The 12,847-nt window shown below is 43.6% G+C and overlaps 1 protein-coding gene across 1 annotated transcript in view; it reads left to right on the forward strand.

The window, feature by feature from the left end:
* LOC126354019 (multidrug resistance protein 2-like) overlaps positions 1–12,847 on the forward strand; it is a 104,521-nt gene that overhangs the window by 71,817 nt on the left and 19,857 nt on the right. The window contains exon 12 of the mRNA XM_050003343.1: positions 6,195–6,354. Coding sequence (XP_049859300.1) covers positions 6,195–6,354 — 160 coding nt within the window. The remainder of the gene's footprint in view (positions 1–6,194; positions 6,355–12,847) is intronic.

A 12,847-nucleotide genomic window follows, 5' to 3' on the forward strand; every position in this document is an offset into this window, starting at 1 on the left:
CCTTCCTGTCCCCACTCATTTTCCCCTTGGAACGGAATTTGTATACCCAACTGCCTGCATACAGTGTTATCCTATGCACGAAAGTTTCTTAAATGAATCTTCCTAGGGGATTAAAACTGTGTGCTGAATCGAGAGCCGAAGTCGGATCCTTTGCCTTTCGCGGGCAAGTGCTCTACCGACGGAACTTCCCAAGCACGACTCACGACCCGTCCTCACATCTTTACTTCCGACAGTAACTAAGCAATGTCTCCTCCACAACGTCCTTTCTTCCACGAGTCCCAGTCTTGCAAGTTTCTCAGGAGAGATTCTGTGTTGTTTGGATGGTAGGACGCGAGGAACTGGCGGAGGTAAAGCTTTGAGCGTGAGTCGTGCTTGCGTAGATCCGTCGGTAGAACATTTACCTGCGAAAGGTAAAGGTCCTGAGATCGGGACTCGGTTCGTCACACAGTTTTACTCTGCTAGGAAATTTCATATCAGCGCTCATTCCGCTGCAGAGTGAGAATTTCATTCCGATTTTCTAAATGTTTGTGATTCGTGCAAATGAGGCGGGATGTGGGTACGAACCCGGTATTCATTTAATCTGATGTGCGAAACTGCATCCAGGGTGGCTGGCACACTGGCCCATGTCGTTAATTAGATCTGGGGCCAGTGCACCTGCTCCAGTCCCCGAAGCACGGAAGCGGCTAGCTAACGCGCAGCTGTTCTGGAGAGGCGTTTAGCATCCGAATAATTTACCGAATTTGCAGGCATCTCTACTTCATCGTGAGTTTAATACCTTAGTTCATTCTCCTTAGAACTCATTCCATCCCTTCAAAACACAAACACAAACTCGCTTCTAGCCTTATGTCTAAATCTGCTTATCAGGTTATCTATACGTCCTACTTATTCTACTTGTATATAGCAATTTCCTCTCCCTACAATTCTCACAAAAACTATGTAAATATATTTATTCTTCTTTTAACACTAAACACTTCTACATTGCTCTTGCTATCTCATTGTCGGACAACATCGTGAATCTTTGCTGCTAGTTTCATGTGCAACAAGGATACACCTTATTTTAGAAGATATTTACTATCTCACCACCATAACGATGCTAACTGATCTCCAGTACCATTACCTGAATTTCTTCCTAATCAATTCTTCTATTCGCTTCAAAACGCCCTCCATGTTAGTGAGAAAGAACTCTTTTAACTGTCTTCATTAGTACTGTGTTTAATCATATGAAACGTCCCCTTAGAAAAATTATTACAAGACTGTGCTTAAACTGACACACAATATTTTTTAGCGCAACGTAATCTGACTTTAAAAAATCCCTATGAAAGAATGGCCCTGACTAACAATAACCTATACGTTTCACAAATCACTTACCTCACAAAAATCTTCGTTACTCAAGCTACTGCAATACAGTGAGCGCCACTACTGCCAGCTAAATAAAAGATTCAAACTACTGAAGGCACTAACTACTGATAGGCATAGTTAGCAAATGAAAGATTTTAATAGAGAACAAACAATGTATTTACCTCACTAGTCATAATATATATATAGCAGTTCATGACACCAATTCTTACAAATTTCAAAACTCCGCCATCTCTCTCCCCACGTCCACCACTGCTGGCGGCTCACCTCCAGCTGCGCAACGCTACGCGCTGTTAGCATCCAGCTGCCGCTGCCCAACACTACAATGGCAGACAACAATGCAAACCAGCCACAGACTGCACACGGCACAGCCAGTGATTTTTATACAGAGCGCTATGTGGCGGCGGCGTTACCAATAAAAAAACGTAAACAGCCTACTTACAATTATATGTCCGACCTTTCAAATAAAATACATTCACGTGTTTGATAGCTACAGACTCATTCAATTACACATTAACAACTTCTTTGACACACACCGTTTAGAATTTAATATTGAATATTTTTGCAGCATCCGGTCATATCATCTGAATGAGTGTGAACAGATTTGGCAAAGCGCAAATAAGAATGTAGGGTTATCTACCATCGCATTTATAATAATAAAGTCGGAATCTAGAACATGAGAAGGAAGTAGAAATTTGGGGGTTAATTAGTCACTTAAGTGATGCAATTCTATCGCTGACAATTTTTATGATTTTTCTGACCATTACCGTCATATAGTTGAGCGCTAGATACGGCATCTCGTGGCTTAGTTAAGATCTACGTTAAACTGAACATTCTAAAGACTCATTGTCGTACGTAGAAGGTTCACAGTCGGCAGTTGCACATAAGGTGTTCCATTTTCGTGAGCATTCCTTGTGCATCACTGTTGTTACTCCAATTCACCACTAGATATATGTGCCACGTAGCGTTACAGACTCAATGCTAAATTGACTCACGTTCTAAAGGAAGGAGATCAGGTTTCTGTCCAGAGTTCCAGATTTGGGTTTTCAGTGGTTTTCCTAGGTCGATTAAAGCGAATACCAGGATGGTTTCTTTGAAAAGGACACGGTCATTTTCATTTCCCTTTCTGTTCCGATCCGAGATTGTGTTTCAGTTCTAAATACCTCGACGTCTACAGGACGTGAAACCATAACATTCCTTCCTTCCTGCGAAGTTTACTGTAGATGGATTGAAATGTTCATTAGTATTTTCCGTGACCCGAACCGTGGTACGCACCAAAAAGTAACACTACTGATAACATTGACCACATGCAATAAATTGCGTAACTTCGCTTGAGGTACATGTATTATCAAAACTTCTTTACGTGTGTAAAATATACTACTTAAGAAATGTTGAAGAAAAAGTTGAGGATCGCCAGAGCATTGTAAATGAAGTCCAAAATACAAACGTTAAACATAATGGTATGAGTTCTGAAGTCAGTACCAGTCCGTAAAGGGGCCGATGAAATGATGTAGTGTTACTGATTGTGGTAAATTCATTATGCAAAAGTCTTAAACACACTATCATAACATTTGTGGAAAATTACCTCTGCAGCAGACTCAATCCACAGGTCGAACCAAACGTTAGAAGGTCTCCATCGTTGCGGGGAAGACGTCAAGCATTAAGGGCTGTAGACGATCCGCAATTATGTTCAAGTAATCAACAGTTATCATGATGTCTTCGATTATTACCACAGGTTCCAAGGAAGCCATGTGGATGCCCCCCCCCCCCCCCCCCCTCCTAGCACAATGCTCTCCCTACCAGCGTGTCTCCTAAGAATGGCGATCATCGCTGTGACACGCGATTTTCGGTTATATCAGTGTTTCTCAATGCTGCCTATTAATATCGCTCAAAATAACCGGTTTCTGAAGTAATCGATTTCCGGTCATTTATTCAAAAAAAATGGTTCAAAATGGCTCTGAGCACTATGGGACTCAACTGCTGTGGTCATTAGTCCCCTAGAACTTAGAACTACTTAAACCTAACTAACCTAAGGACATCACACACATCCATGCCCGAGGCAGGATTCGAACCTGCGACCGTAGCAGTCGCACGGTTCCGGACTGCGCGCCTAGAACCGCGAGACCACCGCGGCCGGCGTCATTTATTCCTATTGTTTTTAGTATTAAATGTAGAAATCGAACAAAATTGAAAATTTTTGACTCCCTCACTGAGAACCAAAATTATTAATTAAATAGGCAAATAAAATAAAACATAGGGCGTCCTCTGTTCGCAATTTTTCTCGGAAAGTGGTAAGTGGTTGAATACACAAAAGTCACCATATTCTCTTACTACTCCTAATTTTTGAAACTCTGCTAAAACTCGTGTTCTAACCGAGTATAATATCACTATTTAGACATTAGGAATAGTCAGTGCTAAAGGGTTAAAATTGACGTAGAGCAACTTAATTTTTCTTGTCAATTTGTTCATTTTCTAGGGTTACACGCAGGCGCAGGCATAATATGTAGGTACAAGCATCAGATCAGTAACTTCCTGTTTTTATTGTAAACTACGAGTGGATTGCTCGAACAATCCACGGATGTACTGCCGGTCTATAGTGTCCAACGGGCACAATATATCGGCGATTAGACATGTCGCCATCGTCAGGTGCGCTGACGAACTGAGCTCCTGAGACGCTGACGCTGACGCTGGAATGACGAGCCTGTCCTTGGCTCGAGGTGATGCTGTATAGACATACATATGTCGTTCCTGCAGTTCCTGTAGGGGGGGGGGGGGGGGGGGGGGGAGAAATATTAATTAACAGTCTAGTCGAATGGTCCTTTCTGGTTTTCCCTGAAAAGGAAAAAGATACGCTCTGTTGAGGGGTTAGTAAAAAAAAAAACTTAATCCCTCAGCAGGTCAGGCCAACGCGTGGTTGGCCTGTTATGTGGTTGTTGGCCCAGTCCACGGATGAGTCGGTTGCGGGAGTGTTCCGTCCTCTCGTAGAACTTCCTGGCGATGGCTCGGAACCTTTCTCGAAGAGGCAGGATTCCGGTGTCCTCGTGGAGTTGGCGCGTCGAAAAGCGCCTCGGAAGATGCATAGCAGTCTTCAGGGTTAAGCAGTGGATACAGGGCGCGGAGGCGTCCAATTGCTCTCCCTTTCACATCACGGGTCTAGGGTCTAGGGTAACCCCTAGGTATTTCACCGTCCCACTCCATGGGATGGGTTCTCCCAGGATTTCGAGCTCCTGAGGGTGGGCGGCCGTCTCAAATCCCCTCCCCTCGCGAGATGTTCTCTCCGCGGTCCGCGGCTCAGCAAAGAAAACGAACGAGCGACCAGGGCGGACGAGGCAGTTACACCGACGTCACCACAGATGCCGACGCGCCGGCGCGGGCCCGGACCGCGGAGAGAACATCTCGCGAGGGGAGGGGATTTAAGACGGCCGCCCACCCTCAGGAGCTCAGTTCGTCAGCGCACCTGACGATGGCGACATGTCTGATCGCCGAAATACTGTGCCCGTTGGGCACTATGGACCGGCAGTACACCCGTGGAGTGTTCGAGCCTTTAAATGCTAATGCGTATCACAGTGGACCGCAATTTAACTTGTGAACTTGTGAATATATGCTTTGAATGTGACATTAGTAAAGTAGTAATTAGTCGCAGAATATTTGCCGAAGTAAAAATTGAATTGTAACCATAGTTGTTGCCACAATGAAAATAAAAACATCGAATAAATGCTGTACCAGACGCTTCAACTGACGGAAAACGTGTTAGAGACCTTAACTAGAAGTAAAAAATACTAAACAGTTTCTTTATCCCCAGTCCACATTCAACTACAAATTTTCCTTCTCTTCCTTTTCCTATTATCGAATTCTAGTCCCCCATGACTATTAAATTTTCGTCTCCCTTAACTATATGAATAACTTCTTTTATAGCATCATGCATTCCTTCAATCTCTTCATCATCAGTGGAGCTAGTTGGCATTGTGGTAGGCATGGGCTTCGTTTCAGTCTTGGCTACAATAATGCGTTCACTATGCTGTTCGTAGTAGCTTATCAGCGCTCCTATTTTTTTATTCGTTATTAAACCTACTCCTGCATTACCCCATTTTATTTTGTAATTATAACCCTGTATTCACTCGACCAGATGTGTTGTTCCTCCTGCCTCCGAACTTCACTAATTCCCACTATATCTAACTTTAACCTATCCATTTCCCTTTTTAAATTTTCTAACCTACCTGCCCAATTACGCGATCTGACATACCACGCTCCGAGCCGTAGAACACCAGTTCTCTTTCTCCTGATAACAAAGTCATCATGAGTATTCCCCGATTGGGAGACTATTTTACCTCCGGAATATTTTACCCAAGAGGACGCCGTCATCATTTAACCATACAGTAAAGCTGCATGCCCTCGAGAAAAATTACGGCCGTAGTTTCCCTTGCATTCAGCCGCTTCCCGTACCAGACAACAAGGCCGTTTTGATTAATGTTACAAGGCCAGATCAGCCAATCATCCAGACTGTTGCCTCTGCAAATACTGAAAAGGCTGCTGCCCTCTTCAGGAACCACACCTTTGTGTGGCCTCTCAACAAATACCCATCTGTTGTGGTTTCACCTACTGTACGGCTATCTGTATCGTGAGGCACGCAAGCCTACCCACCAACGGCAAGGTCCATGGTTCATGTAGTTAAGCCACTTAATTTTCAAGTCTGGTGTGTCAGCATAATATGCTTAGTGGGCTGTACATTAATTAATTTCTAAGCGGGGAAAACACCTTATTTAATTGACCATTCTTGAGAACTTGGACCATAATGGTTAATGGCATTAATCTATTTTCCGATACTTTTGTTTTTCCAGAGTGGCCGAAGTTTTGATATGGGGTACCGGCACCATCGCAAGTGGCTTATCCTGCGGTCCCAGTTTGAGGAAAGGCCTCAGATCTGCTTCCAGAATCTTTAATCTATTGGAGCGTCGACCTTTGGTAACGGACCCGCATTATCCAACAGATGACACATGGGTAAGTAGTACCTTTCAAATCATACTTGCGTATAAAAGGGGCAAGTAGAAGCTGTAAAAGAAGCTTTGTATCCGGAACTGTAGAGCCTTGTCAGGAGAGTAAAGGAAACACTTTCATGTGTGACAAAAAAGTTGCAGGTGCCCCGTTATGTAGCCATGAAAGGTTTGACTCCCCTTAGCCCAACGTTCACAATTGTTTTGACTACTTGGAAGTAAACGATGATTGACTTCCCTTGGCCCAACGTTCACTGTAGTTCTGACTGCTTCGTAGGATCACACTGATTGACCCTGCTGAAATTCAAATGGTTCAAATGGCTCGGAGCACTATTGGACTTAACGTCTATGGTCATCAGTCCCCTAGAACTTAGAACTACTTAAACCTAACTAACCTAAGGACATCACTCAACACCCAGCCATCACGAGGCAGAGAAAATCCCTGACCCCGCCGGGAATCGAACCCGGGTACCCGGGCGTGGGAAGTGAGAACGCTACCGCACGATCACGAGATGCGGGCTCTGCTGAAATCGTTGTTCCTCTATCAACATAGAATAAACATGGGAGCTAGTATTATACAAGAGCATTTGACTGAGCCATATCTTCTAGTTACCATATTCGGTGGAGAAAATTACCGTATCTTTCTCCGTGAATTACTACCAGAAATGTTTGAGAATGTCACGCTGACAGTCAGTCAACGGTTATGGCTTCAACATGATGGGTTCCACCAAATTTTACCGTTGACTACAGACACCGTTTAGACTGTTTTCACCAGTTGTTGGATTGGGAAGGGTGGGCCATCACTGTGTCTACCACCAGTTCCCGACCTCAATTCCATGGTTTCTTTTTTGTGGAGAGAGAGGAAATGTTTGGAGTCCGAGACATCGACCGGCGCTGCAGAAGAGCTGGTAGTCCGTTTGGCTGGAGCTGCAGACATTGCTCGTGAAGCACCTGGTAGTGTTGAGTCTGTTACATAATCATTAGCACACATATATCAGTCGCTCACTGATGTAAATGGACGACATTCTGAGCAACATCTGTAGTATTCCTTATCAATCACAGTTTGGATACCGTCTTCGAAAACCAATAGACTCACAATCTTGATGGAACCCTATCGGAGAAACAGTGTGCTTGTGATGCTTTTGTCAAATGTAAAAGAGGTTTCTTTTTACCTTTTCTAAAAAAAAAAAGTAGACAGTGATGTTCTGCTTCTGATCCTGGGCGGGTCACTTGGGGCCGACCGACTGCCATGTCATCTTCTGCCAATAGTGTGATTGTGTGTGGCACGAAAGGTAATGTGGTCAGCATACCGCTCTCCGGGTTTTTGGTTATATGTTTTCTTGAGCTTGGGGCCGCCATTGATCGGTGGAGTAGCTGAGTAATTCATTTGGCCTCACGAGGCTGAGTGCACCCAGTCCCAGTCTTTGAAGCAAGAAAAACTTCCTGGCAGTGCCAGGAGTCGAACCCGTGTCCGCAACATGGGAGTCATCTGCTCTGACTACTCAACTCCTTCAGTTGAGTATATTCCGTTACGTATTTAAACTAATGTGGTTGGTGGGACCGAGAAAATGAGGAACCATGCAAGTGTGCCAGCAGAGACTACAGAGTGTCCAATATAATTAAACAGCAACAATGAGTATTTAGGACGTATCATGAGATAATGTTGATAATAGAAGACATAGTTGAAGGCATACGTCAATACCGGAAGAAAGGATGCGTCTTGCATTCGAAATATTGGGTGATGGACGATCGTTAGTGTAAGGTGACGAAATGGCAACTTTCTGCGTGAAAAGTGCGATCTGGGACTTTAATTCGAGCGGGCAAAACTGACCGTGGCGGCTGGTTCAGGGGACGAGTCCGTCAGCTAGAGAAACCTGCAACGCCAGGCCAGCACATTCCAGTAACGACAAGTGAACGGAAGAACTGTGGGAAGAAACTCGGGCTGCAAAATAGAGAGTCATATGTTAAGATTTATTACTGCAGTGGAGGAGCTCAAGTGATAAGTTAAAAAAAAATGGTTCAAATGGCTCTGAGCATTATGGGACTTAACATCTTTGGTCATCAGTCCCCTAGGACTTAGAACTCCTTAAACCTAACTAACCTAAGGACAGCACACAACACCCAGTCTTCACGAGGCAGAGAAAATCCCTGACCCCGCCGGGAATCGAACCCTGTAACCCGGACGTAGAAAGCGAGAACGCTACCGCACGACCACGAGCTGCGGACTAAAAACTAAAAAATATTCCTACTATAGGAAGATACTAATTGTATGAATGTTAATTAATAATAAGCCAGTATCTTACAACAAGAGGATGTGAGCTGGCTTGTTGTAGGGAATCTAGCAAACGCTAAATGGCTCAATTCTAAATAGTACGTTTTAGTGCCGCAGGGACACCAGCCCCCCAAAACCGCTCTGCAGAACTTCACTTCTGGAAGTGATAGACGCAGGATGTGCCTTAGGCCCTGTGCGAGATTTCATTGAAGTGTGTAATACGTATGGGTGAGGACCAAAACGTAGATATGTAGGTAGTCTGCTGCCATTCATTTACTCATTTGGTATTTTTAAGATTTTTTGGTCATCACATGGTAGTAACTTTATTTTAAATAAACATCAAGAAATGTTAACTAGCTGTCTGGCAACAAAATCTTGGTAAACCATAATTAACCTGATAAAGGAGCTGGTACTTAGAAAGCCAATACGTAAGCAACTACAAAAATAAAATAATTCCACAACAGGTAATATTCAATTGCTGATACATAGTGCCGTTACTGGCTCTCAGTATCTCACTCAGTAATTATAAAGGTCAATTGTAGCTGATATTACGTAAGTGATAGAGTGAGGTACGGACAACTTTCATTTACTAACACTCCTTTACATGTATACTAGCTGACAAATTCGCCATATCCTGGGCATCATTTTGCTAGTTTCCTATTAAAAGCGGAAACCCGAAATGAAGTGGGTTTGTAGTGCAATAACGAAAAAATTTCATTTCCTTGTCGTCGTGGAAAGCTTTGAAATTTTAAAACACTCGTAGAAAGAGATATCTGTAATGTACAAATACACAAGTACACCTGCTTCGAGTGTCCACATCGCCATTTTGTAAACGTGTCTGTGGCAACACTTCTTCATAGCTCTATAGATCTCTGTTGTTTCACACTTCGCAGTTGAAAGCTTTCAAAAGCGTCAGGGACTTCCTTACGTTGACTCGACTGACTCTCTTGATAGTAAATAATAGGTGTATTATAGCATCATGCACAATGCGGAATTTTTTCACGCATCTCAGCGTTTATTACATTATATCACATGATCTATGTGTCACCCAATGATATAATTCTGTATATACATTCAGCGGAATATATGATGCTGTCTGAAAAATGTGTTGCGGCCATAGTTAGTGTGAAAGAAGTTATGAATTTAAACATCATGCACAATGAGTAAGTTCTTCAGGCACCTCAGTGTTTATGACGTCATGTCTCCTGACCTATAGTAGGTGGTGGTTCTTTTCCCAGACAGCGAATGTTACCTGACAGTAAGGGATATGTGAACAAAGTTTTGTTGAAACTGGTTCAGTGGTTTAGGAAGAGACGTGGAACTCATAGAAGGAGATGTGGAAAACACAACACACACACACACACACACACACACACACACACAGACACGAATATGTACACACACATCAAAAAAAGTTTTGCATCACTTCGGTTCCAAGAGTTCCGGAACCTGTACATAAATTTGGAATAGAGATCACATAAACATCATTTCCGCCCTTTTCATTGCTCATGTAAACGACACATTGCATGTTGTACCACCATACAGCGAGACCTTCGGAGGTGGCGGTCCAGATTGCTGTACACACCGGTACCTCTAATATCCAGTCTTCTTGCATTGATGCATGCCCTCAACGGCGATCCGGCGTAGATCCCTCAGAGTGGTTGGTGGGTCACGTCGTTCATAAACAGCCCTTTTCAATCTATCCCAGACATGTTCGATAGGGTTCATGTCTGGAGAACATGCTGGCCACTCTAATCGAGTGATATCGTTATTCTGAAGGAAGTCAGTCACAAGATGTGCACGATGGGGTGGGGGGAGGGAGGGGGGAGTGGGAGGAATTGTCGGCCATGGACACGAATGACTCGCCAATATGCTGCCGATATGGTTGCACTATCGGTCGGAGAATGGTATTCACTTGTCGTACAGCCATTACAGCGCTTTTCATGACCATGAGCGGCGTACGTCGGCCACACGTAATGCCACCCCTAGATTCAGGGAACCTCCACCTTGCTGCGTCTAAGACGTGCAGCCTGACCGAGTTGCATCCAAACACGCCTCCGATGGTTCTCTGGTTGAAGGCAGATGCGACACTCATCAGTGAAGAGAACGTGAAGCCAATCATGAGCGGTCCATTCGGCATGCTGTTGGGCCCATCTGTATCGCGTTGCAAAGGTGTCGTGGTTGCAAAGATGGGCCTCGCCATGGAGGCCGGGAGTGAAGTTGCGCATCATGCAGCCTATTGAGCACAGTTTGAGTCGTAACGCGAAGTCCTGTGGCTGCACGAAAAGTATTATGCAACTTAGTGGCGGTTACTGTGAGGGTTCCTCCGAGCGATAATCCGTAGGTAGCGGTTATCCATTTCAGCAGCAGCCCTTGGGCGGCGTGAGCGAGGCATGTCATCGACAGGTCCTGTCTCACTGTGTCTCCTCCACTTCCGAACAACCGGCCGCGGTGGTCTAGCGGTTCAGGCGCTCAGTCCGGAACCGCGCGACTGCTACGGTCGCAGGTTCGAATCCTGCTTCGAGCATGGATGGGTGTGATGTCCTTAGGTTAGTTAGGTTAAAGTAGTTCTAAGTTCTAGGGGACTGATGCCCACACATGTTAAGTCCCATAGTGCTCAGAGCCATTTGAACCATTGAAAGTTTTGTGAACTATATTAACATTGTCAAATGGTTGAAATGGCTCTGAGCACTAGGGGACTTAACTTCTGAGGTCATCAGTCCCCTAGAACTTAGAACTACTTAAACATAACTAACCTAAGGACATCACACACATCCATGCCGGAGGCAGGATTCGAACCAGCGACCTTAGCTCGGCCGGCTCAACATTGTCAACTGTGAGCAATAGAACATGTGACTCTGTAACAGAGTATTTATTATATCGGTTGTAAATAGTTTACAGCTTTCTCCGTTAACTAATTCCGTTTAAGTAAAACTAGTTCTCTTACCTCCATACAGATTACTAGCCCCTTAGAGATAGTCCTAAAAATTTGTTAGCGTGGGTTTTTAATTACTTTGAAGACATCCGTAAGATTTAAAACTAAAAACGTGCAGCACATGCAATACGTAATAGTAAGGAGTAAAGTGCTCATGCATCATTTAGTAAGTAGTGTAATCGTAAAGACATGAACTATTCATGCGTCAATCATATGTAGCATGTGCTACACGTTTTTGTTCCAAATCTAACAAGTAATTTCACAGCAATTAAAAATTCACGACCACTACTCTTCACGCCTGTCTGAATGGCGTTATGAACCTGAGTGTGCTAGGAGAAGTAATTTTATTCTTTTTAGCCCTATTAAAACTGTGATACATTAAACACTCATTTTTGTTCAAGCAATTATTTTCTTCTTGTTAGTCTTTTGTGTGTGTATATTTTTCAGTCGCTATCAAGCATTTTAATCAGACTCCAACTCAGAAGTGTGGTCTATGTCAAGTTTATTTCAGTTTCTTTTTCACCTAACTCAACTAATACGTTGCTTCCTCCCACGTAAAGACCGTGAAGTTAAAAAATAGAGAGATTCGGGTTTGCACGGAGGCTTACCAGCAATCGTCCTTCCCTTGAACCATTCGCGAGTGGACCAGAAAAATGGGGAAATGGCTGTGGTACCAAAGTACGCTGAGCCCCACAGTAGGCAAGAAAGTGAGTCAATATAGCACTCTTAATCTGTTCCGAGTTACGTTGAGAGTTTTGAGTCTCTATCTCACAGGGAACTATCAGTGGTATACAAAACCCTCCGCCACACACCAGACAAGAAAGCCAGTAAGTATGGCTTTGTCATTCAATTCTAAGATGAATTTAATATTTAAGTTCTATAGTCCATCAGGAAGCTAGTTTAAAATTACCTGCAAAATGTTTACAGAAGAGACAGCGAAGACAGCGACGTGGTAAACAGAACATTTAAACATCATCTTCACCATCTTGCAAAGACTGCAACAGCCATTTTCAGTACTGACGTCGAGCAACGTTTCGGTTTGGCAAGATCACCTCTATTATTTTATAACGAAAATTATTTGTGTGAGGTCCGTAGCCGACAAAGTATTTTTTGTAGGATATAACAATTACATAGCTGCACTTTTTGATTAATTCCTTGTCCCCTACAAATTTCGAAGTCGCAGCCCTATTCTCAGATGTACAGTCTAGTTCAGCCTAGTTGCTATGTTGCAGTAAGGAACACGTAAAAGAAAAAGTGTAGCTGTGGAACTGTTATTTCAATATATATATATAT

The sequence above is a fragment of the Schistocerca gregaria genome, chromosome 3 (assembly GCF_023897955.1).
Source record: "Schistocerca gregaria isolate iqSchGreg1 chromosome 3, iqSchGreg1.2, whole genome shotgun sequence".
NCBI lineage: Eukaryota > Metazoa > Arthropoda > Insecta > Orthoptera > Acrididae > Schistocerca > Schistocerca gregaria.